This window comes from Eleginops maclovinus, chromosome 9, assembly GCF_036324505.1.
Source record: "Eleginops maclovinus isolate JMC-PN-2008 ecotype Puerto Natales chromosome 9, JC_Emac_rtc_rv5, whole genome shotgun sequence".
NCBI classification, from domain to species: domain Eukaryota; kingdom Metazoa; phylum Chordata; class Actinopteri; order Perciformes; family Eleginopidae; genus Eleginops; species Eleginops maclovinus.
This window is the reverse complement of record NC_086357.1, coordinates 15,075,111-15,103,007: the sequence shown is the minus strand read 5'-3', so window position 1 is coordinate 15,103,007 and position 27,897 is coordinate 15,075,111. Positions and strand designations below refer to the sequence as shown.

The following is a 27,897-nucleotide window of genomic DNA, read 5'->3' as shown; positions in this document are numbered from 1 at the left end:
ATGCTATTTATAAGGGTGCCCAAACTTTTGCACATCCCATTTTTTGCATTTTATTTTATTATAATAAAACTATGTAATGCTACCCTAAGAATTTTGGTCTGGAAAACACTAAAACGTCTACATCTTTGTAGGAAAACAAATGTTGTTGCTGTGATCTTCTATTATAAAGGAAAAGCAAATTGTCATGAAATCTCAGAGGGGTGCCCAAACTTTTGCATACCACTGTATACCGGGGACACATATTTATGTATAAAAGACATCAAAAAGTGCACTTTGCATCATAGGGGACCTTTAATACACGACTCCTTTGGCTAAATTCATTATTCATGGATTCAAGCATCATTTATTGTCCTTCAGCACAATGCAATGCAGTTTAAGCTTAGTCCAGTAGAGAGCATTTCTATTGTATAAAAATTGTAAAAATATAAGGCAATGAAAAAAATCCATAAACACAAATCCATTTGGCTTGGATTGCTATGGCAACATATAAACCATGACTTTCTAAAAACCATTTTTCTTTTTTTCACTAATTCACTACTTCCTCTACAATGATAAATGAAGTGTTGTCTGAAGCCTCAATCAGCTGCTCACAGTAAACCATTTAGTGACTATAATCGTGGGCCACTGCCTCAATCTCAATTATTTTGGAAAGTCAGCTGCTGGAGAGCAAAAAAACCCTGTGTCCAACTGTAAATATTATTTCAGATTGTTGTTGCATATAAATATATTTAATATGTTAAAAATCCTGCCTAATGGACACACGTCTCCTATTAACAGTGTGTAGTAACCTCCTTCACAGGAAGTACAGATCAATACAGAAACAGAATAAGAAAGAATTTTATGGTTATTGGTGACATTTCGGTGAGGTCATGGCCACCAATGAGATTAACTATTTAGTAACAAATCCATGTTTTTGCAGCTGATGCCCTAGCTGTTTTAACATGTCAAGCACACCTCAGTACATGTCATCCTCAGCGAGCCCACAGCTTCTGCCAAGCCACCTGCCACTGTTAGCTCGTCAAGGATAGACATTAGGCCATGGATTCAACATACAAGCTGTTGGAACTCCGGCTAAGCAATCTTCCAGGCCTTTGCCACTACTTAAAATTCTGCATGCTGACATGGCCAATAGGAGAAAATCCAATGTTTTCCAGGCTTTATGTCTTGAACGAGTGTCAGAAATACACTTAAAAGGGGCGATTGGGATTAAGATTGTGCTGTGTAGTGTAAAAAATGTTGTTGGGTTTTTACCAGGTCAACATAATGTCTGAAGGTGTTGGTTTGTCATGGAGAGAAATCGCAAGACACACACACACAGCCATAATCATAGGGGGTTGGAAAATAGAGCCATAATGTCCCCCATTAGCTACCTGAGCTTTCTTGGGCTGGCAGCGTTTATGCTGTTCAAAGCAAGGTGCTCTGACTCTCAGGTGCAGCTGCTTCTGGGCTGACGGACAGAGAAGAGAGGTTTTAATCTGTAAAAGCATCGTCAATGTAGAATCTGCTCGCCTTAAATGGATGTATAATCATTGCATAAAGATTAACAATCTATGCTTGGTGTTGAATATCATCGTTATCATTCTTACTATTATATATTACAGTGGGGGCAGTGCAAGTCATCAATAAAGACAATAGAAGTCAGCGACTAGTCCCATTCAGGAACTACTTATAGTACGCATGACACAGTACGTGAATATCTAAATGATTAATTATTGTTCAGCCTCCCTCGAATGAAAAGCCCTGAAATAAAAAAAGAATGACATGGTTTTTAGACCCAGTTGATAATAATCATCTCATGGTTTGCATGACTAACAGAACCAGTGCCTTTAATACAGTGACAGTGAGAAATGGGGAGACAGAGGGGCTGGCACGCAGCAAAGGGTATCAAGCAGAATTCAAACGTGGGTCCACCACATGGGGATCAATCCCCAGTATATGGCTGCAAGCTCTACCCACTGAGCCATACGACGGCCTACAATACCTTCTTTTAATGGCAAACAAGGGTGGAAAAGGTGGATACAAATTTAAATAAACTCAGCCACATTTGTTGATTTAAGCTTATCTGGATAATTGATAAGAGGACGGGTTCCGGTAATTTATGCTGCACTCCATGCCTGCTGGGTAGGCTGCTTGAACTTTGTACCAAGTCAACACAACCTTTAGTTAGTCAAATCTGAGGGGAAAATGCACCACTAATGGATTGCTGGCTCTGATAGCGACTGAACTCTACATCATTTGAAGACGTTGTACCATCTCAAGGTCAAATTCACAAATGAATGAAAATTGCCATATTTATTATATGGAAATGAAACAGAAGCACCTCAACGCTTTTTCTTTTGTTGGTTTAACTGCATGTTCAGTGGGCACCAAGGCCACTTCATCCCTTTGAGAATGTGTCCTTTAATGTGTATTTTGCTCTTAAGTTTCAAAGTCTGTTTCTGTGTGGATAAGAGATTTCCCATGGTCTCCTATGTCAGACCAGACTTTCATTAGATCTGATCAACAGCATCCAAACACAGGGCACGACTCTGGCTTCACTTTACAGCACTCTTATGTGATTAGATGGGTTTATTTTTAATTTACAAATCTTACCTAAGGCAGCTCTAAGAATGTTAGGAATAAATGAAAAAATAAATGATTTAATCAAATGATAATGATCTCTTGAGGCAAACGGTGTCGGTTTGATTGTTGTGCAGACATCAAAGACCTACTGTTAAAGTGCATCTGTGAATACAACACACCACACACTGTATGTACTGTGACATAGCCCCTGTGTTACATTAAGCATTTTAAATACAATATTACCTTGAGTGTTTCATTAGTTTAAGGTGGCCTTTCGTTGTCTCAACATGTAATATTATAGTATTTCCAATAATGTTCTCCTTTTTGTCTTTTTGATTTTGCAGCAGATACTTATTCTCAATGGACTAACATGTGTAACAGGTAGCTATTACTTTCCAAATTATATTTTCATCACTTTTATCCATTATATTGTAGTCTTAACAAACACTGACACATGACTGTTTTACTTATATACTGCATTAACTGCTAGCTAGCATGTTAACTAAAACAGAAAAAAAACAATTCAATATTCTGGTTAATCTAACTATTTAAAATCATTACATCAAGTTTTGATAAGGAATCAGGATGTGAGATGAATGCTATTTATTGTCTCCACCACGGTCTCTCTTGATACTGACAAACTGAAGTATCCCGGTTAATTTGGCAGTGACATGGTGGTGATAAGCATGCTGTAACAGCTACAGGGAGACAACTGTTTGTTTCCCTGCAAGATGGCCAGGCATCCTGCTTAAACAGGGAAATAAATCCCATTCTCTGCTCTGTGTAAGTAATGGGCACAGAGAGAGCCCTCGCCTGAACACACAACAGATCTGCACCGATGTGATGGATCTGAGTCATTATGCCTACTGCCTCCTGTTTGCTCCTGCAATGGATCTGTAGTCTTAGCTTCTCATTTTACCTGTCAAACTAAAGCAATTGCAGATATTACAGATGCATTATTTCAGTGTGAGGTGGAAGGTGGGGGGAGGGGTGAAGGGGACTAAGCTGTTCCCCTGTTTGCAGGTATCTCCAAAATAGCTTCATTTAAATACATTGCTGCTTTGGCTCACAGTACCAGATGTGGTTGTCAGTAGACAGAATATTATTAAGTTGTTTTTGTTTTGTCACTTCCCCTTGTGCAGGCTTTATTTTGTATACACTTCTCACAGAAGACTGTATCATTGACTGTTATACAGAAACCACCACTTGTTTTATGATTTATCGTTGTCATTATAAATAAAGTATAAAGTAAATGCTAATTTTGCCTTGGTCCATTGCTGCAATCTAAATGATTAAACTATCATCATATCGATATCATAATCAAAATATATTTTAGGTATCAGTTTAAAGAATTTCAACACTTATGTTGAATCTTATGTGTACTGCATGCGCCCGCTGGCTTTATTTTTACTAAATGTATTCAGTATGTAGCTGCAGACAAAAATAATAGATACAGACTTGATCTGAAATTCTGAGGTGATCACTACCAAATATATTTTATACTGAAATATCAAATGGGGACTGTTGGGTTTTGTCCCAGGTTTAAGCCATCTGAGCTTAGATATAAATCAACAATGGTAAAAAGCAATATTTTGTTCTATCCTCACCAACAAAGGGCGGTTAAACACTCGTGAGGTCAGTTCAAGGCCGAGGAAAACGAACCTTGTCTGAATCAGTGCCATTGAATAAACATGGACAAAAAGTGTTTTATTCATCTCCTGCGTTGCTCCATCATCAAGCTAGTGCTCTGTTGATGCCAGATGGATCAGAAACCATATTTGCTGCTGTGATTGCTTGCTATTCAGAAATACATGGCTCGTCATCCCGCAGCCCACACTTCAGCAGATATAAAAAAAACTGGCTGAGATTGGAGGTCGCCCTTTCTGCAAACCCTTCAGAGTCCATTACAGAAACAGGACAGCAAATCATTTCCATATCTAAGAACTATTTCTCATAAGTACTAAGAACCTACATTTTAGAAATGCTAGCAAAACTATATCCTTTGACCACTGCTTTTTGATTTAGAAGCAATAAATGCTTTAGTGCCAAGGGACCAGCTCCAGATTGAAGGCATACTTCATATAATATTCCTAAAACCCATCGTTCATGTCTTATGGGCAGCAGACTGAAAGCCCACCTGCACTGAAATAAAATTATACTTTGGACAAATTTTAAAATATATTTGCTAATTTGTTACAGCTCAAATTATTCTTTTTACCTCAAAAAAATCAGTTGAGTTACTGTATGCATACAATATTGCTTCTGTCTGAGACAGATATTTACATTCACACAAAGTAATAAGATTATTCATTTTGAAGACCACACAGTATTTATTACTTTGTTTGGACTGCACCGAGGCTAATCAAATCTAAGAAAAAAAACAAAAACACGTTCTTGCTGTTTTGAGTCATATCCTCATGGCTGATTGCACTCATTGTAAGTTGGATAAAAGCGTCAGATAAATTAAATGTAATGCAATTTGGGTTCTGTGTGTCAGTCTGTCATTGGGGACTCTTTGTTTTAAACAACCAGCCTGAGGAGAAAAGGCTGGCAGAATCTGTTACCTATTTTTATATGACTTATTTATTAATTGTATATACATGTTTTTATTGTTTTGTCTATTGCAACACTATTTTAAACCTATTTTAAAAAAAGAGCTAAATGAATAAACTTATTTTTTTATTTTTTTTCATAAAGTGGACAGGGGTAGCCTTCAAACTCCACAGTCAGCTTCTTGCTGTAAAGCGACAGTGCTGCCTGATACTAAGATTAAACCGCCTGCTTGTGCCATTTGGACAATTCACAATCTCTGTCGTGAGGGGCCACTGGAGAGACAATAAAATACATGTGTCGCATAATAAATAGATTCGGTGGACTCATAAATAATTAAAATGTTCTCTTTATTTGGCATTCATATTTTATTGTCAAAGGCTGACAGTTCTGTTGTAGGCATGTAAGAAGCAATTTTCCAGTGTTGTTTACATTATACATTTCTGTATCTGCATAGTTTGTCTTCCATTGTGAAACTAAAATTAATAAAGCGAGAAAATGTCACTCCCACCACTCATTTTCATTTTCCAAAAGCCCATCTCAGTCAGGTCAAGCCAATATAATCATCGTTTATTCTGATCCCATGCAAAACTTTTACTTGGTAACAACTAACCACACAACTAACCAGAGCAAAGTATAATTCCGCCGCTGCTGAGAAACTAGTCCCTCAAAATGTACTGCGATGCAAGGATAGTTTTATTTCTAGCATTATTCTATCAACACAGACATTTACATCGATAGTCTGGCGTTTTAATTTATTTGCCCCGGATGTACTGTGGAGTGGGTAAGACTGTTTTTATTGACAGGCTAGTGGAAACCGTTGACTTGCGCTAGCCTAGCACCAGTAAACTCTGCAACTAGAAACCTGCATGAAACTTGTTGAAAACACTCTCCACTGATAAATAGCACACTGGCTCACTTGGAAATGAGGTCCTATGTCCACAGTTCTGAACTACCCCTTTAAGTATTAAAAGGTTAGAGTGAAAGTCAGCATGCATGATCTCTGAATGAATAATGTGCGAGTCATTATTCAACATTCACAATGTATACCTTTACATCGGCAATGTAAACTCGTACTGATTATTTATATTTACAGCATGTGAAGGTCTGTCATTTATTGTTGTGTATGCAAGATGCACTGCAGTGACAAATGTATTCTAGGAAAATAAAATAGGGCATCAGAGCCCATTTAACATCACATCCAACAAACAAATCAAGCAGGCAAAAAAAAGCAGTTTCCAAGAAACGCCTGACCTGTCTCTTCCACGGGCGACTGGTCTGCCTCGGAATAAGTAAACACTTGCAATTCTGAGTCGAACTACCAGCACAGGCGCATGCAACGTGAGGAGGAAGGAACCAAATATTTTTTTAAATAATGGTTCATTTACATTAGCTTATACTGAATCTGTGTTACGATTATGAGGGGGTCCTAGGTATATTTCTCTAAATATTCCCCATATAGAAAACTAAAAATATTTTAAAAACGAATGCTTCCTTTTTATAAAGAATTATTTTTATAAATTATTAAATCTGACCCGCAACACAAAGGCAGTTGAACACACTTGTAAATAAACAAGATGCAGAATCCATCAGCATCACTGGAAAATCCCCTCCTCCATTGTTCCCTGTAGCGTTAAAAGAGCTCTTTAAAGTAATGCAACATGATACAAAGCTACATCTACACAAAAACTCACACCTGTAGGTCAGCCCGTGTACGCATTAAACACCACAGTAGCTCTCACTAATCCCGCCTAAGAGGACTGCCAATACCACTTGCTTTTATGTGTTTTGTTAACATGAGATTGGTTGGATAACATTCCGTCTCGATAGCTGCCCCCTCTCTGATAACCTTCATGTGATTATCCCTGGAAAACAGATGGGCCCCATAGCAACGGGTGTAATTTTTCACCATCCCGGCGTAAGAAGGGCTTTCCAAAGCTGGCGGTTCTTGTTTCAAGTTCAGCATTGGTCCAGGTCACACTTTCCCTTTCTCATTACTCGGAGTGCGGCCATTGGAAAATATGACCACACTGCAGATGTTATAGCATAACAACATCCAGAGGCCTCTAGTTCATTTCCTTAAGATCCGACATGCCTCGTCACCAGTTACATGTGTAGTTAAATGGTGCTTGAGCATGACAATGAATCTCAATTTGTTAATTTAATTCATTGTAATTCAGTCTGGAGAGCAGGCTTCAGTCTAATTAACTCTGTAGTGTGCATCTGCCCTGTTGGACTTTCCAGCCTATTCTTAGACAGTGGAGTGCCCCAGGTCACACACATAATATTGTCTAGAAATGGAGGCAGGTAAATAAGTGATGTCCCTGTATGACTGCATTGACATTATGACGAATATATATATATATTTAAAACCTCTATAGGGATACAGAAAATCTTCACTGCAAAAACCTAAACATCAGGAATAGTATGACTCACATGTACACATGCGGAAAGAAGCCATAAAACCACAGGAGCGAAATCCCAAAGATAAACGGTTTAAGAGAATAAAGAAAATGAAACAATACCCACAATTATGAAGAGGTTACACTGAGCCAATTAAATACTATGGATGGTAAACGTTATACTTTTTGTCTTTCAACTCAACTTGTACCTCGACCCACCGATATTCAGACTGGTGGAAGACTCATACCCTCCATGAGCCACAGCCTTTTTAGGGAACTGGGCTTATAAATGTTGAATTTAATTTCCTTTGCCATAAATACCACAATTCACAATACAAGCTGGAGCATTCTCATTCTCAAAAATGTCATTAAACATATTTTTTATTGCTTATTTAGGAAATAATTACTTCCTTCCACCATAAAATCTTAAGGATGATAACGATATGTAGGAAGATACATTTAATAGAAGTGGCTTTATGGCCATCCATGTTTTAAATCATGTCTTAAACTTTCATCCCACCTATATTGGGGACCAATCTGAGTCATCTGGGATGACACACAACCAGAAGCATTCTGGAATAAGAAAAAAGGAAGAAAGATGTATTCAGGGAAGAATGAAGGCAGTATTGTTGTTAGTAGTGTTAAGGCAGGCTGACTCACTGCTCTTACTCCTACCTACAGCTCAGCTTGTTAGCATTTCCGCCGTCATCATTCAATGTTGGCTGATGTCGGTGAACTCAGACCATCCGTTTGTATTGGTATTTATAATTTGTTTTTCACACAGTGACAAAAACACACACCTCCTCACTGGCGTACTCAGTGCATGCATATTCTTCAATAATATTTTAGCTATCATTAAACTCATGATTGTCTATTCTACTCTATTCTCATTGTGCTTCATTACTTTTGTATTTTATAACAAGTATTGCTTCCATTTGGATGCCTTATAGTACTCCATTCAGTCTTTAAAAACTACAATTACTACAACAAGAGTTGGAGCTTACAGCACACCAGCATGGTGTTTACAGATGTGTTGCATACTGCCAGTGTTTAGAAGGGATTGGGTTATTTACCTGCACCGAAATGTTAAAATAAAGTAAAACAGCATTGATCTTAATGTGGGCTCATTGATGCTTCTTGCACTTTACGAAGGACTAAACCAGGTAGAGCGTTGTACATCCATCATCATTAATTTTATTCATAAAATCTGCGGTCGGATACATATGAAATCATTAAGAATAGTCAGATAAGAATTTACTTGTTTGTATATTGCGTTTCTATTGAATGTTATGTTCCCTTCTATGGAGACTGTGGGCCTCAACTTGCTTTGCCAGATGCCAACTCATACTGATTAGAGGTGACTAAGTGACAAACAATTCCTTTATCTAATCGAATCTGATTCATACTGTCCTTTTGTCACCTACTGTATGCCAAAAAGACACATTCTATCTGGCAGGTTTATACAGTGGAGGAAATAAGTATTTGATCCCCTGCCAATTTAGTTAGTTTCCCACAAACAAATTAACAGTCTGTCATTTTTATGGTAGGTTTATTTTAACAGTGGGAGAATAACAGAATATCAACAAAAACAATTGAGCAATGTACATTAAAAAGATATCAATTGATGTGCGTTTAAATGGGGGAAATAAGTATTTGATCCTCTTGCAACCAATTAGGATTCTGGCTCCCACGGAGTGGTTAAATAAGTCCTCTCGCTTTAAGAAAGTACTCCTTATGTCAACTCGTTACTTGGATAAAAGACACCTGTCCAGAGTCAATAAGTCAGATTACAACCTCTCCACCTAACTAAATTGGCAGGGGATCATACACTTATTTCCTCCACTGTATAACAATATATATATTGTCATTTTTTCTGGTCAACAGACATAACCTCTTCCAACCCACAAATGTCAAACAAAAAAAACTAAAGATTCATTCTGGATGATCAGGTAGTTATCATAATATAATTTAATATGTTAACAAAGAGCTCTCTGGTAGACAGATGGCTAAGTTCTAAGTCTCTTAACCACATAACTTTAACGCCTGGTCTGTGATATACTTAAAGCAGTTCACTGGACACAATAATACATTTGTAGAAACCATCTAAATGGAAATAAATTACCACTTGCAGATCCAAGCAGGAAGAATGCATCCGTCAGAACAGACAAGCTAGACGAGGGGTTTACTATCTGATGTAACGCACGTATAAATACCAAAAGGGAGAAAAGGGGATTTTCTCTTCACTCTGACAAATTCTGTCAAGTGTTAACATAATGCAAGTCTATCTTATATACCTGAAAAAATAAACCAAACACCGCACAACACGTATGTAAAGGGTAATACCGATATACACGTTATTGCTGACTCTATGCTTCTCTATTGTTGAAACCTAAATAAACCTTAATTAGAATAAATAAATAAAACAATGTTCTCATCAGGGGACTAAAACAGCTCTGCCACTCGTGTGTGAACGCCTAGTCGAGGTGAGATGAGTCGCAGCGTTGCTTGACGACAGTAATCGCTGAGGGGGCTGAACTGCCAGCTGTATTCATGCCTGTTCAACTCAACCAATCACCGGGATGTTTTATTGACTTTTGCATTATTTTGTCTTCAGCACAAACCAAGTTTCCAAATGTGGAGGGTGAGTGTATGTCGCTAACATACTGTACCACAGGATACATAACCAGTGTTTCCCTCTAATCTCGTTAAAATGGAAATATTCAGAGTTAAAGCTACCATAGCACTACATCTCAGACCAGATAATAGTAATGTACCACATAATTACTTTTCACAAAATTATCATACAATATCCCTGTTTTTGCCTTCTCCTTTTCTTCATTTGTTATCTTATTTCCAATACCCTTTAATAGCAAAAGGCATGCTGGTTTGTCAAATTAGGAATTGCGAAATAACACGAAAACAAGCTGAGGCACCAACACTAGCTGGCTATTAATCTTTTTCCCTGACATTGCTCGGGTACAATCGAGGTAAGGAATGTAAGTGAAGCAGGGGGGCCCTGTGTCAGCCTGACTGATGAGGTTTAGAGAGCAGTGTAGTGTAACTAAAACATCACTCACATCTCCTCCATCATCCCTCAAAGTGCAATGAGCATTACATAAGGCCAAGCCTGAAGAACAGGTAGAACCGCCACTCAATCACACTGTGTTTTTTCTGGGCTTTTATCGTGACGCACCTGCCGGTACCAAGATTGAAATTACAGCTTTCTCGGTTTTGTTTCATGCTGGGAATCTGATTAATTCTAACAATCAAGGAAATGCATGAACTTGAAATAACACATACTTGTAGGATGTGTTGAAACAAATACAAATGAAATATTAAACACTCCAGTGATGTATTTTCCTAAACCCCAGTAACAGGTCAGCAACAGCATGAGAAATGTGTTCTCTCATTAAGCTTCCTGCAGTGTTAACTAACACAATTAGAAATGTAACGTCCCCAAGGAAACGGGTTATTGGGTGCAATTTATTCGCAAACCATTTCCTCCACAGCCACATCCTAAAGGCTGATTTAAGCGAAGGCGAACTATGTGAGTTGACAGGTTCCAACAAGTCACTGGAAATCAATGTTTTCAAAACACCTAAAGTATCACAGATAGCAAATAATGCAATGACTAAAGAAAATGAACAATGCATACATAATTAATTGTGTATGTATTAGTACAGCTAAAAGATAAGTCTTTCATTAAGGCATTGAATGTGAAGTTAAGCGATGATAACAACAGGAACTTTAAGCAACATTTAAGGAACATATTGTTAAGGTTGAGACACTGCTTAGAAAGAAAACAGGATTCCTCACCTTCACAGATTATGTTGTGCTCAATTTTAAAACGTAAAAAAAGAAAAGAAATATCAAATTTGTTGCCTTTTCAGAAAGCAAACTCTTAAACATGGGACAAACCTCAATATGTCTGAAGGATTTTTCGAGCAAGTGTCAATAAAAAAAAAACTTGACTAATTTAATGAGTCAATGTGTTATCTTAACTGTGTTGGCATTTAGGGTAATGCTCAGAACCCTGAACATTTCATGACTCCATTTACAGCCCATCTTATAAATATTCAGTGCTTCACCAAAGCCCTGATTTTTATCATCTATTTATAACAGGTGTTGGTGTAAAGCAACCCAGAGTCAGAGACGTTTTGCTATGGCATTACAACAACCAGCAGAGAATGACAGATTACCCAGGCTACATTTTGTATCAACGCATGTGTTCTTTTTTCAAAAATAATAACATCTAAACATTAATCATTATACTACTGGACATCAGTGTCTCCATGATAAGGGAGAAAGTCTATTAGAGAAGTTTGGTCGTACTTTATACAATTGTATGTGTGGAGATGGTGCCAATTAAGTAGCCTTTTAAATAACCTATTCAGAATATCTTGCCAGTCTTATAAGACTTTCCTATATGATCGGTCAGTTTTTTCCCATTTGGCTATCTGTATATTCATAAAGCAAACTTAACTTTATTGAACGGGTAAGCCGATTTAAGCATTGGTGAGTTTAGAAACTTTAGAGGGGAAAGGGGTTACCGTCTCATCGGGGAGGGCCAGGACATGCGGGGCTTCTTCAGCCCGGGTCGCAGCTTCTCCAGGGTCCGGTTGCGGCACAGGTAGCGCTCGGTGTCCGAGTTGAAGCGCTGTTTGATGCGTATGTGGGTCCTGGGCTGCCGCCACAGATGTTTGGGCGGCTTGGCGAGCCCTGCTCCCTCTCTGCTCAGCGCGGTACACTCCATTTTCTGCTTTGGTTTTTCTAAACCGAGTTTTGAACGAGGAAAAGCGCCAAACTGCAAGTTTAAGCAGGAAACGGTTAAAATACAGAGAGCTGCGCGCGTGGCATGGTGCTGCGCTGCTATCCAGAGCCAGAGTGCTGAAAGCGTCTCAGTCAACGCCAACTCTCTCTCTCTCTCTCTCTCTCTCTCTCCTCCCTCTGTTGTCTCTCATTTTATAGTCTCAGGCTCTCTGCGACTCTCTCCATCTGTTTCTCTCAAACATCAATATTCAGCATGAAAAAATAAGTAGCTTACACCCAGTTTAAAAATGCAATCCGTTTGTAATTTCTTTACAGCAACTATTTTTTGGATACTGAACCTAAAAGTCAAATTTTTCAAGGGAAAATGTTATATTGCTTGTTATAGTTCGCTTATTTGTAATGTTGGAATAACAGACATATTCCCTTTCCTCAGAGAAAATAAACTAAACACAAGGAGTCTGATAAACAAAGTTTATGAGTGTCGAGATTCGCAAAAGCAGGCTTTGTAAAGCTGATTAACATTGATTCCAGATAACCGCAATGGCAGTGGGAAACTGAAAGTTAAATAAAGCCGACGTCATGCAACAATTTAAAGTTTGATAAAGGGAACATGTTAATCCAGCAGACTGCTGGTGTTTGAATAGGTTTGAGTATGTTTTATTTCAAATTCTATTTCTTGCTGGCTTCATGCAATACATTCTAATAAATTAGGAAATTAAGGAAAAGTATTCGATCATTAATGTCTGGACAGCACACACACACACACACACACACACACACACACACACACACACACACACACACACACACACACACACACACACACACACACACACACACACACACACACACACACACACACACACACACACACACACACACACACACACGGACACCCACCCATACACACAACCTTTCATTGACATGTCTCTTCATGTAGCTGCAATTACCAGGCATTATGTAAAGGGAAAAGTGGCTTCATTATTTCATGAAATCGCAAAACACATTTAACCCTTTATCATTTGTATCCGTGAGTGTGTATGTATGTGTGTGTGTGTGTGTGTGTGTGTGTGTGTGTGTGTGTGTGTGTGTGTGTGTGTGTGTGTGTGTGTGTGCATATGCAGAGCTGTTTACTTCAGTATCTCGAGTTGCTCAGACAGAAATTCCTGTGTCCTAGGTGTCCACTTGAACTAAACCAAACACTGAAATACAACAAGGCCTCTGACCTCAGAGAGAGGAAGAGAGAGAAAAAGAAAAAAAAGAGGGCTTCTTTAGTCAGAAATACATGTAATTACTGGATGTTCATGGTTCATTTAGCTAATTTCACATCACACTAATTTGGGATTAGCCATTAATAAAATGAACATCGGTTTGATCCCCAGCTCTTTGAGCAAATTGCTTTCAAAGGCAGAGTCCTTGGTATGTGTGTGTGAATGAGCATTAGATGCCATCAGTGTATGACTGTGCTCCAGGAACTGTAAAGAGCATTGAGTGGTCTCAAGAATAGAAAGGGGCTATTTAGGTACAACACCATTTCATTGATCAAATATTTTTGAAAAAGCATCTGTGTTGAGCTCGACACTCGTCATTTGCCTCGGTGACGCAGGCCAACAGATGCTCCAAATCAAAGCCAAACATACAACAACAACTCACAAGATAAATGAAAGCAACCACAAAAAAACAACCTTGTCCGTTTCAAGGAACATTTGCTACATGGTAATCAACAAGAAGTCAATAGTATTATAAAAGCATAATAACCCTCAGCAAGAGTGATTCATCTTCAAAATACTTGCAGTAATTATACTAACCGGTTATATGAAAAACACAAACATAATAACCCAGCAATACAAAACAGCATGAGAGGCTTTAGTGTGTATGTGTGTGTCACTGACCGGTTCTCATCATGACTGGCCAGTGCTTGGCTGTATAGCTCTTCCAGTCGATCCAGAGGCAGAGTGTGTGTCATTGAGGACCGCCGGGTCTCCCATGGGTGCTCCTGGCAGGAGTGTCTCCTCCACAGAGGAGGTAGCAGCAGTGGCCCGGAGAAACGCCGCCGAACCGCCTGGTGGACGGCAGGCTGAGACTTCCGACGACCCTGCACCACGAGAGAAACAGTATGAATACAGACAAGATTTAGCTACACTGAGGAAAATATCAGACTTGATCTACTTTTAGAAAACCAAGGCAACATTTTGCATTGTTTAGACATGTAGAACAAGCAAGACAACTATATTAAATAAAATGAAAGGGCAGTTATTAATACAATTGTTAAAATAAAACACAGCGGATTAGATGAATGATTGCACCTACATTTATATCCACTCAGATGCATTATTGTCAGTGAATCAGTATGGTAGGCTACAGTAAACAGAAGAGACTCCTTTCAGTATAATATACAGTATGTGAGAGGAATCAGCCACATGTGTAACATTTATTTGAAATCAGATTTTAGACTCAGGATTCAGACTATAATCTCCTTGGACTACGAGATAAAATTGTCGATGTGTCAAATATTTTAGTCTATAACCAAATATCTGGAAACCTTATGACATCTCCATCATTCTCAGCTTGACTTGCAGTTTTTTTTTTTTTTAAATACACAGTTGCCGGCAGTATTTGTAAGACACTTTACACATTTGACACCCCCCAAATGTGTAAATGTGTTTGACATAATGCAAGGTTGCGTCAAATTTTGAATGTGTCACAATAGCAGACAATATATTATAATATAACCGAAGAGTAGGTATATGAAATCTACTAGTATTACTAGTCAACATACTACTTTATAACTATGAATGTTTTTAATGCAGGATGAATGTGTTTCAATGAAGTGAAAAAAAAACAAATGACTGAACACTCCATTAATAAAACATTAGACATGAGACTTTAATGTCCCAAAAACATTATTAAACCTCATCGATCAGTTACAATTATGTTTGAATAACATTACTTTGGATGTATAAATGTTTTAAGTATATAAATAATTGAATTGCCCCCCTTGCCCTGTTCTTCCATAACAAATTAAGTTGTGAAATGATTTAGCTGTCTTTATTTGAAAAAGTTCAACAAATAACTTCAATAAATAATGAAATGACACACATAAGTCCACAGACGTGTCTCATCTGCCCTATCTGCCCTGTGGGCAAAGCATAAACACTTTACATCTGACAAGTAAGTACTGTGTTTGTCTCCTAAATTGGCCTTTTTTAACATGCTCTTCCTGCCAATCCATTTGAACCCTATGATGCCCTGTAATTGCAGATTGCAGCAGTTAAAGACGACAAGCAGAGAGACAGCAGCTTTGTCTTTTTGACAAACACTTCTATGGCCATATTCTGCCTGTGTATGTGTTTGTGTGAAAAGAAGATAACTAGGAAGACTTTATCTAATTAAAAGTGTCAAACAGAATTGAGAGAGCCCAACAAAAATCCATGCTCATCTTAGCCAAGGCGTCAGAGAGCCTCTGTTTCTTTGTTCTTTGTGCTTTAGCAGAGTTAACAGAGTTGTCACCTGGTGAGAAGTGTTAGGAGAAAGGTGTAGGATATTGATCCGACATCTTACAAGCTGCGTCAGTAAGTCTCACTTGACTGCTTGGGGCGGTCAAGAGCCAAAAACTAAACATGGCATCGTCAGGACAGCTGCCCCCTCAAAACACACCCGTCACCTCAGACAGTGTTTGTCTCAACCAAAACAACTAAACATCACAGAGAATACATTTCATTCACTGCAGTAGGTTCACTTGTAAAGCAGGTCACTCAGAGAAACCAAGTTATTCAAACCATCATAAAGGTGTAACCATAGACTTCTCTCTTACCATGACCTCATTCTAAAAGGATGTCTTTCTTTTTGAGTCAGAGAACTCAATACATTTCTGATCAGGCCTTGACCCAGTTATGTAGTAACACACCGTATTTTATAAGTCTACACATAAAAACTAAAACTAACAAACATTTTTGTACTTTTTTAATGTTTTTGAATTTGATGGAGCATGGGGTATTTTTTCTGTTGTCTGCGCACAATGGATCCCTTGTCTTTTGACTGCAAATCTACCTACCGTTACAACTAAATAACCTGAACCTGAAACAAATGTATTTGGTTTATTTTTGACTAAATACACAAATGTCGACACAAAGTGAGTAATAGTATCACTCCTGGATTATTTTTTCTCAGTATTGCAGCATTGATCTTGTATTTTCCCTCAAACATTTTGCAGGTGTGACATTTTCACCTGACAACAGCACAATATTCCTTTTTACAGCAGCACCTTTCTGGTTTGCTTTAACATGTGGCTTTTTGGAGTTATCCTGAGCTGAAAGACACATTATTCTCCCTTCATTCAGAAGCAGAGAGGGAGCAGCTGGATTTCTTATCACCTGGCAGATCCCCTGCCATGTCACACACAGGACGTGAGAATAAGAAGGAAGCTCTGGTGTATGATCACAAGGGACAGCAGGTGTTCCACCTCTCAAAAACCAATGAGCTAGTGGAACTCCACACTTCTCCATTAATCAAGAGTGTTTCAACACTTTCTCACAAAATGTGTGTCGTGTTTCCAGCACAGTGTGGCAGGACACAGTTGGAATCAAACCCCAAACCTCATTGCATTAGCGCTGAAGTCACCAAACAGTTACTCATCACAGCTCAGCTCAGTATAGAAGTATCCTGTAGTAATAACATCAAAACAACAGCAAAGTCATAAGCAAACCTTTAAAGGAATTATTATCAATTAATGACTTGTTATACCTTGATAAACGCACAAACTGGTTACACAAAGATATGGAGGCGACAAGCTCTTATCCCAGCATGGATGAACTTTAAACCTCTGACATCTGAACCTCGATAATCAGAAGTGTCCTTTTTGTAATCACACTCGACACTGATGTCCCTGTTGTTGTACTGATTACACCTGGAGAAGCCTTAAAACCACTGCTGCAGGTCAGCAATAACAAAATGTTCAGGTTCACTGTAGCATCATCATGTGGAAACACAATATTTCCCATCATCACTTGATGACAGGAGACCACTCTAAATTGTTCTTAAATCTCTACATGTATGGCAGCCATTCCAGTTATTGTTGAATTTCAACACAGAGAAATGTTGTCAGTAGTTTATAGAATACAATAAAATAATAATAATCATGTAACTCAAAGACAAATAGTAAAACCGGAGAAACTGATAATGCTGAAGTTGTCTCTTTTTTCCAGAGCTGTACATTTGATTTAAGGTTAATATCTAACATACTCTAAGTCTTTGTCGGGACAGGTGATTTTTTAAACTTATGGGTATTATGTTCAGTTCAGCAATCCAACAGAAGACCTACAAAGTGCAAATAAATTTGTATTTCAGTTGCAGCTCTTTAATCAGGTCTTGTTCTTTATATCCTCTCCCTTATGACAGTTTGTTTAATTTTTCATCTCAAATGTATAATCTGATAGATCCTTTTCTCCGCCTCTTGCTCTCATTTTTGTCAATCAGTTGATTAGCCTGTTTTTGTTTCACTGCCCTATACTGCAGTTAATCAAAGCGCTTGTCACTAAACAGATTCTAGTAGTATGGCCCTATGCATCTTCAGATAATCATCATCATTTTCCTGCAGATATATTAAGAACAATGCTGACATAATCAAGCATTTTAATTTGGGTTTGATAATAGAGTTTTTAACTAAAATAACAATCGTATTGAATCTCAATACAACAAAGACAAAGGAAGAAAAATACACTTCGTAACTCGTCCAATCTGTGACAATACGATCATCAGGGAAAAGGCTATTGATTGTGAAGAAGGCTAGTATCATGAGACGCTCTTGACTCAATATTGATATTTAGAAGGAATAGTGAGACAGTGTGTAAAAAGGCCCATCAGTGTTTATTGGTCTCTGAAAACATTTCTCTTTAACTGACTCTTAGCAAACAAACAAACAATATGTTAACCAAATTGTCAAGTGGGCTAATAAGCTTACACACTCCTGTTACTACTATTAAAGTACTACTAATTTAAAAAAAACAGGGATGCTTTTTATCTGATTTGTCTGTACCATGGGAAGCATGCCTGCCCTCAGTGTAGTTTTTCTTATATCCCACTTCTTGATCTAATAATAAAGCAAAGGTTGATCCTGCAGCTCCAACATGCAATTCAAGTAAAATGACAGGTATCCCACAATCCACCGTAGTCACTGCCCTGCACAGCGTATACACTTATCTATATATTCTATTCACATGTATAAGCCAAGTACGGCCTTACAAATGCTCACAGATAAAGACATTTCACACATTCAGTGCAGAAAGGCTTCCCTACACCTACACTCTGACTGTTGCTCTGACACCGTGAGGGTTTATCAGAGATGAAGAGCATTTCATAAGGCCACGTTGATGCTTTATGAGAGCGTTCAAAGCCGCTGCTGTTTTCCTAATTGGGAAAATGAATATTAATTCCCCCGTATGGTGAGAGGAGCAGCACTTGATCAACCTTCCCACTGTGCAAGTGACGCATAACATGTCAGTGAGTGTATAAGTACAGACAGCCAGAAAGAGCCTGTTTCTGAAAATACAAGTATATGTAAAATGACACCCGGGGATGCAAAGAGTATGATTACAGTTGCTCCATAAATAGAGTCAGTCTCCAATCAGCGCTCTACCTTTCCCTGTAGGCATGTGTATGCTGTGATTAACTCTGCAGGCAGTGTGTTTTCATGAAAGCTGGACGTTTCGAACTCAAAAAGGTCAACACTCAGGGCAGCAAGGTGGAAAATCTGTTGGGGTTTATATGTCAGCCTGGTTCCTTACCTTTGCAAACTCCTACAGAAAATCTTTGTTGATATTTACGACTAAGCCATTTGTTGATTATATAAAGTTATTTCCATTAAAACTATGCAAAAGCACTACTGTAAATCTTCTGGTTTTTTTTAATGAAAAAAAAAGCCACAACTCACTGAATTACTAAAAGTATGCAGCCCTGTTAAACATGTTTGTGACAATAAACAAAAAAGACATAACACTGCTGCATCAAACCAGCAAAGAACAGTCAAAAACAAAATCAAGCAAAATGGTCAATTTGTGTCAGAATAAGAAGAAGAATGTTTTTTTATTTATTATCATTCCAATAATTACTTTATACCTGTATAATATAATCATAAATAAGATATTTAATGGTAAATGTTCATAAAGGTATAAAACATGCTCTAGGGTGGATTTTCTTTATTTTGTGGTTACAGTGAGAGTGGGTCTGACTTCATATCAGTGATTTGTTGAGCATGGAAATGGCAAACAGAAAATAAATTCTGCTTTCAACAACTATCAGATGCCACTTTTGTTGTTTTATAAACAAACTTGTATAAACAGCTACTTTGGGATCTTACTTGTGCTGTTGCTGGTGTCCCTTAGATGCTAATATGCAGGAATATATCATTCGTAATACATAGTGCATTCAGCATCACATTTCAAAGCATGAAAGATTATCCATACTGTAGAAAGTATCAAGCTTAACCAATTGACTATTGAAGTGAAACAAAACATATTAAAGTTATGAATTTTAAAATAAAATCTTTTAATACAAAAAGAGCCGACACTGAATAATTAAATTACTATGATTAGCTGACCGGTTTAAATCAAATTTGCCAGAAAGTTAAACGCACTCCTGTAACTTTTTTGTTGTAGTTATCTAAAATGAATGTTACATTTATAATTGCAAATATGCCCTTAAAAATGCATTAACCATTCAGGCTTTGAAGCACTATTCTTTGATACAGAATAATTACTGACTGACTTGTTCATGATCCAACAGTGTGTGTGTGTGTGTGTGTGTGTGTGTGTGTGTGTGTGTGTGTGTGTGTGTGTGTGTGTGTGTGTGTGTGTGTGTGTGTGTGTGTGTGTGTGTGAGTCTCTGTGTCCTAATATGTCTTTATTAACAGCAAACAAAGCCCTGAAGAAAAGATTAAAAATTTACAGCTGTGGAGGAATCCAAGTCCAAACCCAGTGATCATGAGGTGTGACGCACGACTGCAGAGTTAACTGAAGACCTGATAAGAAAGGTTGAAGGGTGTGTGTGTGTGCATGTGTAAGAGGGGAAGTCAAGTCAGAACCTTATTTACCTCGAGCCGAGACATTGATGCTGGGTATTTGTTGCAGCAACGAGACAGCACCTAAAACAGAAAAAGACAAAAAAAGAGCAGATTTTAAAATGGTATTCATCAAGTTTGTTGTAATATAGGTTAGACATTACAACAAGTCGATTATCATGAAGTATAGTAAAAGAAAATGTGTACTCTAGGGTGAAAAAGGAACGATTGGTGCGGTTTCATATAAGAAAATAAAAAAAACTTTTGTTGTTGTTTAAGAGTAATTCTCCTTCCCAAACCAGATATACTTAAATATTAGCCCTGTGTCTGTCCAGGCAGCGAAGTACATGACGAAGCACTTTTGTTACTTTGATGAACTGATTTATTGCTTTTCAAGACACGCAGACAGAGCGTTCAGCCCACAAGATGCAGAGGCAGAACAAAGTTTAACAAAATAAACAGAAACTACAAAAACTCGACAGCAGGCACAAATTGTGCCGTCTAGTGTTCAAAGGCAAATTTAATTACAAGAAGTGTTTCCTATGAGGGACAATAAATCATAAAATGGTAAATTGAAAGCACAGATATAGTGAGTTTTTAGATTAATAACAAGTGGTCCACAATTTGTTGGGGGTCATATCAAAGAAAAATAAGGAACCTGGTGGTAAGCGAATTTCCTTTCACATTTGGGAATGTTTACAGTTGATTCAAGGGCATCTTAGACTCAGTATGTCATATATCACAAATTGCTTTTATTTACATATATATTTGTTATTATTACTTGTAAGCACAGTCTGTGTCCTTATGTCTTACTCAACAGCATCTTTCATTACATGCCCCATGCATCCACAACGGCATACTTCCAGTTTGTCACAGCAGGCATTGCGGGAAAAGAAGTTAAAGTCTTACAGCCAAATCAAGATTAACAGTTGACAGTCAGACATTACAGAAAAGTGTTTTTGTTTTGTCAATTTATAAACACTTGACAGGAAATGTTGAGTTGACATCACGCATTACATTAATTTGCAGTCCAAATTGGATCTTATCCCTGTCCGTTTCAAGTAGTTCCAGGGTGGGGCACGATAAGATTTGTGTACGAGGAGTGGGTTTATCCGTTGAAATTCCTGCTGTTAGTCAATAAGAGTCATGGATTATTAAACTTTCCTTCAGGCTATTCGAGTCCATTCAATCTAGCATTCAGTTTTATTTTTGTAAAAACCTCATAAAACCCAATATGGAAATGTTTTATTCATGCTTATCATCCCCGACTGTCAGCCCTATTAGGTTATCAGAAATTCAGTGAGAATGGAAAACATCAGATTTAAAGTAATGGTGTGTTCTTCATTCATTGTCTTTTATGTGAAGAGAGATCAATGCCCTGCTTTCCATAGTTTAGATAACAAAGATTTGACCTGTGATTACATCCTAACTTCCCAATATCAGTGCTGCAGCCGATGATTATTTTCATTATCGATTCATTTAAAGATTACTTTATCCATTACTCAATTAGTTTTTCTATCAAATCTAATTAAAAACACTTGAAAATGCCCTCGTAATTTTGCACAGTAAAGACCCAAACTTGTCAGCTCAGTATGACAAAAAAGCAAAAAGAAATTACATTTAAGAAGCTGAAACTAACCATCTAACACCAAAAGAAAACATCTGTGTGTTTATTGGAAAGATGTGTGGAATAAATACAACTAAGTTGTAGTTTATGGTGTCATTTTATAATGAGTGGTGTGTCTTGTCTTTTGTCCAAACCTTTTTATATCAAATTTTATTGAACTGTATTGATATGAGTGCTGTAAACAGGTGTTATCTAGGGGTATTGGCAAACAGTTCAAGTCAAATGCAACCATTTATGGCTAAAGTGAAATAGACAGAAGAGGTTTACACCTTTGCAAAATGTATTTATGCGACACAGAGGACAGAGTCTGCAGATCTTCAACACTCTGCCACGAGTCTTTTAACTTCTCTGGGTTCAAGCAGCAGACCCAGAGAATGTTACCTTCTGTTGCTTTGGCCTGCGCGCACTCCTGTCTTTTTCTTTTCTTTTCTCCGAGCCTGCAGCTCTGCATTGTGAGCCTGCAACTCTGCATTGTGACCCTGCAGCTCTGCATTGTGAGCCTCCAGCTCTCCATTGTGAATCTGTTTCTGCACCCGTCTTAACCAATAGTAAACAGGCTTACTGAGTTACTATTCTACCCGCACAATTACTTCTCTGGTGTCGGATGGCTCGCAATGCTTGTGATTTCTTAGAAACAAAACACCACATCATTTTGGGTTGTAACTGTGTTACTGAGAATTGTAACAGGTATTATATTACCCAAATTTCAGAAGTAATGCGTACTGCTTTACAGCAAAAAGTAATACATTACTGTAACTCTGTTATTCTTGTAACGCGTTACACCCAACACTGTGTACAGTACATGCCCAATGCATTATATACAGACATCTGGGGTTAAAAGGATATTGGATATACTGAGGCCTTTCTTTGCCTGACTTCTATTCTCAGTCTGTAATATCTTCTAAGACTGTTTATGAAATTTGAATGACCTGTTACGAAAGGAAAACATTTTTTCCATGCACAGTCTTATAAATGAAAGTAATGGAAAACTACAGAACTAGTGTGAAATAAAAACTGCGTAAAGGCCACAGCAGCTTATTTATAACCAAGTCATAGAGACTAAGACTAAGTCCTGATCATTGAGACCTCTAACTCAAACAACAGCATTAGTAAGAAAATCCACAGGCTGGCAGTGTGGTTTGAGATCAACTAAATATCAGCAAAGAAATTATAGTGGATTTCCAGAGGGACCAGCTCACTACCCTGACCCTGGTGAAAAGGTCCAGACAATAGAGCATGAGTAGTTTTAACACCTTGGCACTACCATCAATCACAAGCTACTTTAAGACTAATGATGAGCTGATTCTCTCCAAGAGCCATCAATGCCTGTTCTGCTCTGCTAACAACCTGAAACCCCTCAACATGATTGAAAAGATCATCGACACAGGAATAGGAGCTTCTCGGCATCGTACATAAGAAACTGACAAAAAAGGAACGCCTCAAGGACTGCAGACACAATTTCAACAACTATTACAACTTCTGTCCGTAGATACTGCATCTAAAAACCTGAAGATATAGATTTAATCACACATCCATGACATCTTTTTCACCTGCAAAACTGTGTAATTTGAGCTTTGTCAATTAGGCGAGTCTCAATACTACAAATCAATAGTGAAACTCTTATCTTTAGCTTCTGCCTGCTGTGAGAGGCGCACAAATCCCAGGTTTAAGCTCTGTGATTAAATGTTTCTTGCTAATTGAGAGTCATATTTATAATCTCCCTCATAATTGTTGCTGCCTCCCAACCAGAACCAGATTTTTTTCTCAGAACCATTGTATCTGGCAAAAATGAATAAAACTTTTACTTCCAGAACCAGAGAATTCAAATAAGCACCTTCTACTTTGCAGCTCTCTGATTTGTGTGCTCTAAAGAAATTATTTAATTAGAAGCTTTAGAGAAATCTGCAGCCTTGATAAGATGTATGCAATTACAGGGAACCTTTTTAAAGCTCTTTGTCTATTTTAATTCTAAGAAAAAATATTCATTTTTCAGGAATTCTAATGGAGCTGGAAACCCTCTGACCACTGATCGGCTGCACTACAGCCTGCCAGACCTTTTGAAACACTGCTTTCCAGTCTTTTATTACATGCCTTTTGAAAGCTTAAGTCAAAGTGCAGCAACATTTATGATATATTTTGGTCAATTTCTTTTCAAGGCAATCTTTCAGTTCCCAGAGTAATGACAGAGTGAGTCATTTAAGGAAGAAGACATTCGTAAGAGTGTTCCGACAAGGAGCTTTCATTAACGTGCAGTTTTCCTGCCATGACAACTAATGAGTTTACTTAATGGCCTAATTGGCAAGTTCTCAAATACTAATGAGTCTCCTAATTAGACTCTTACTAAAGGTGCGTTAGGAAGGTCAAGCTTACATCTCAAAACACATTGTGTTGAGATTATCCAAGAGTTTACAGTGTGTCCTGGCACATCAGCCTTTAATGATTAACTATTTTAAAAAGGGTGTCCTTGTAATAAATTCTACAATCAACCATCATAAAGTGAAGACCCAAGGCATCTCGTGATGCCGTCATTGTCGTGGTGACGCACAACAGAAAGATTTAGGCTGATAAGCAAAGACCGCAAAGACTCTCATCAACGTTTAAGGACTTCAGTTCAAGAGGATGAGGGTTAATGCAGTTCACAACCTTCAACCAAAGCCCACGCACCTTTACAAGTTATGATGTACCATTATCATAGAAATGTCTTACCTCCACGGTCCCTTTTTTGATAAGGATACATTTCATTTTCTTGCCAGAGATTTTATAAAGTCACTACTCGCGGTCAGTGTATTATAAATCCCAACTAGTGTATATTCTAAGTTAAAGATCATTTAAAGAGCTGGGGTTAAAGCCTTTCTTGCGAGCTGCCCAGGACCAAGAACCAATATGTGCGACCTAAGATTATGAATGCTTTGAAAAATAAAACAACCAAGATAGGACATGTTAATCATGAGCTTTAGAGGTGCAGATTCTTTTTACCTCTGCACAGAGCCAGGCTAGCTGTTGCCCCTGTTTCCAGTCAATGTGCTATGCTAAGCTATCCCTCTGCTGCTATAGCTTCATATTTAGAAAGGTAGAAATGTGAAAGTGTCAATCAGCACCTAAAATGGAAAGTAATCCAAAAATGTCTAATTGTTGTTTTTACAATTGTAATTTTATATTGTTAGTTATATATTACATTTTAGATTGCTGCTGTTTGGATCACATTACTACCATAGATTTCCTGCAAATGGTGTTGTTGTAATAAATAAATAAAACAGCACATTCAGTTTACTCTAAAATTGTTTTTAGACTACAGAGAGAGAAATGTCTGGCCAAATATCTTTGTGTTTCACGCCCTTGTTACACAGGAGCGAGCTTACTTAAACCTACAAGTTGTTTTCCAGCTCAATCAGTGACTTACTTTCAGGCAAACAGAGGAAACAATAGCTTTGGACAATAGTCCCTGAGGGGCGCGAGCGAGTCATAGCCATAGCCATAATCATTTCACATATAGGTGTGTTTCTACTCAATTTTGATTCTGTTTAGCTCTCTGAAGCAGATGCATTTTCTAAAAAGGACCATTTCATCTCATCTCTAATCCCTGTTTCTGAGTTTCATACCTTTTACTTTACATGTTGTTTAACACAAAGGCTCTTTCAAATGATATACTTTCTGCAACCAGGCAGCATAAAGCCTCAGACAAAGATTTAATAAAGTAAATAGTAGTAAGTAAAATAAGAAACAGAAAAAAGCTGCTGAAAAATAACAAAACTGAAAAACTAAAATCTGAATTTCAGTCATTTCAGTCACAGTGGTTTTTTTTCTTCTTAGCAGTCATTTCTAAGGAAGAGGTATGACAAATGCTTTTCAGTCACAGTGAGTCACGCAGACAGACTAAAGCAGATTCAAGCATTGGCTCTGCAAATGTTTGCAGACTTCAGATGGTGATGGGTGATAAGCAGGAGTAAGCAGCTCAGTGCTTGAGCAGACCGCCATCTATTGGGCACAGAGGGGACTGCATGTCTGGTTTTCTGCGTTACTTGTTAAATTGATAACACTGAAGATTCCCACATATAAGAAACAGGTCTGACAAAACGAGTTTAACCCGGGGGGGAGGGGGGGGGGGGGGGGGGAATAGCAGTCATTATTATACAATCAGGCAGCACAATTTTAAGAACTACATCTTTTTAAGCTTAAACTCAAACTGGACAGAAACTGTTTGTATAAACATCTTTCAAAGGTTCCCACAGCAATGGCCTAACTTAAAAAGATTCCAACAGCTGAATAATTACAAAAAAAAGTAGAATTACAAAGTTTTGCTATCTCCCAGCAGACAAAATATTTAAAAATTAGATCTTTTTTCCACCTATTTCTCTTAAATCAGAGGCTCTCTTTTGAGCAAGGTGCCAACCAAAGCAGATAAAGAAAAAATATGAACAACGTTAACATTAGATCAATAAACATATAATTAAGAGTAGTCTAAAACAATTGTCCCAAACAAAGAATGAACGAGAATAAATACACGAGAAACAATGTAGTCTGGCAGTGAAATAATGTTTACTGACATATTTACTTTGTGTCCCATTCTGAAAATGTGGGTTGGCTGGAGAGACAAAGAGTCGATATGAAATGATGATAGATGAAATTAAAAGCTTTCCATCTTCCTCTGTATGAGGGCATATTGGAAGAGGATTCCTTAATATGATGAAAAGGATGTAGTTATGTCAAACAATAGAGAAATGTTGTGTACGTGTGTGTGTGTGTGTGTGTGTGTGTGTGTGTGTGTGTGTGTGTGTGTGTGTGTGTGTGTGTGTGTGTGTGTGTGTGTGTGTGTGTGTGTGTGTGTGTGTGTGTGTGTGTGTCAAGAGGTTATAAAGACAGAATGAAGGAAGCAGATATAGAGGAAGGAAGGAGATAAAGTCAGGGGGAGGGGACGCATAAATATTTTGGGGACTTACATTCCATGTTGGTTTGCTCATGAAACTGAATTATTACAAAACGTTAACAGACACAGTCATGCTTACATGACAGTACAATGCAACACAACTGATTGTCTGGTATTCTACTACAGTTGCATAAGCTGCACGGACACTGAACACTGAGGGCATTGTACAATTATGACAAGAATCTATTATTGATAGAAAAATACTAGACAATAGACGAACTTTCAAAGAAATATGTCGTGATTTTACAAGACACCATGGGGATATCTAAGAAAGTATGCTATTAAACAATATAAACACAGCAATGAATTTGTTATAGGGATAAGATATTAAATTAATCACGATCATATCAGTCTACAATCACAGTTGAGAAGCCTACCACAGACACGTTGTAGCCACTGTTTGTATTCTATAGAAACAAGACTCCCAGAGTGAAAACTTTTTCTTTTTTGTCTTTTCTTTTCTTTGGAGCAACCTTTCCGTCTTTCAGTTTACTAAGTTACCTTTTAGTGAGAAACACGTACACACCTAAGACATAGACTGTGTCTTAAAGCTATTTTCCTGCTATTTTCAAATGTTTTACAGTTTAAGTTTAAAGATGCATTTTCACTCACCACAGTGACCGACGGTCTTCCCACTCGGGGTTTGTCTTACAGGAAAGTGGCTCTGAACCTGCCGGAGTTGTCTGTCAGGTAAAGCTGCCGCACTTATCGCTCTTTGCCATTTTTATTGCTCTAGAATAGTTAGTTAGTATAGACTTCAAACTCTGCAACATACAGGGCTAGGTGCCCCGTCGTCACTGTGACGTCGACGCCCCCGATCACATGACAGGAAGTGAAGCAGTGGGACGTAAACAACTTTACTACACTAACCACGAGGTCCGCCTTTTTACACACACAAGCATAGGCATACACACCTGTACTTCTGTTTGTTTGATCTTCTATTAGGCTTATCAGTACTGCGCCAACTCGTGCCTCCCTCTATGTTTCACAATTTTATTTTGCTGATAGA

The 27,897-nt window shown here is 37.9% G+C and overlaps 1 protein-coding gene across 4 annotated transcripts in view; it reads right to left on the bottom strand.

The window, feature by feature from the left end:
* The window catches only part of LOC134869505 (3',5'-cyclic-AMP phosphodiesterase 4D-like), a 100,788-nt gene extending 73,116 nt beyond the window's left edge, over nt 1-27,672 (bottom strand). For 2 of the 4 annotated variants that reach the window (XM_063891176.1, XM_063891178.1), the window contains exons 1-3: nt 27,501-27,672; nt 20,371-20,421; nt 14,177-14,379 (exon numbers count right to left, since the gene is read on the bottom strand). In XM_063891176.1, the coding sequence (XP_063747246.1) occupies nt 14,177-14,379; nt 20,371-20,385 (218 nt within the window). In that variant the 5' untranslated portion in view covers nt 20,386-20,421; nt 27,501-27,672. Of the gene's footprint in view, nt 1-12,064; nt 12,282-14,176; nt 14,380-20,370; nt 20,422-27,500 lie in introns of those variants that run through there. The other 2 variants (XM_063891177.1, XM_063891179.1) reach the window with 1 other exon arrangement.
* Between the last annotated feature and the right edge of the window lie 225 nt (nt 27,673-27,897).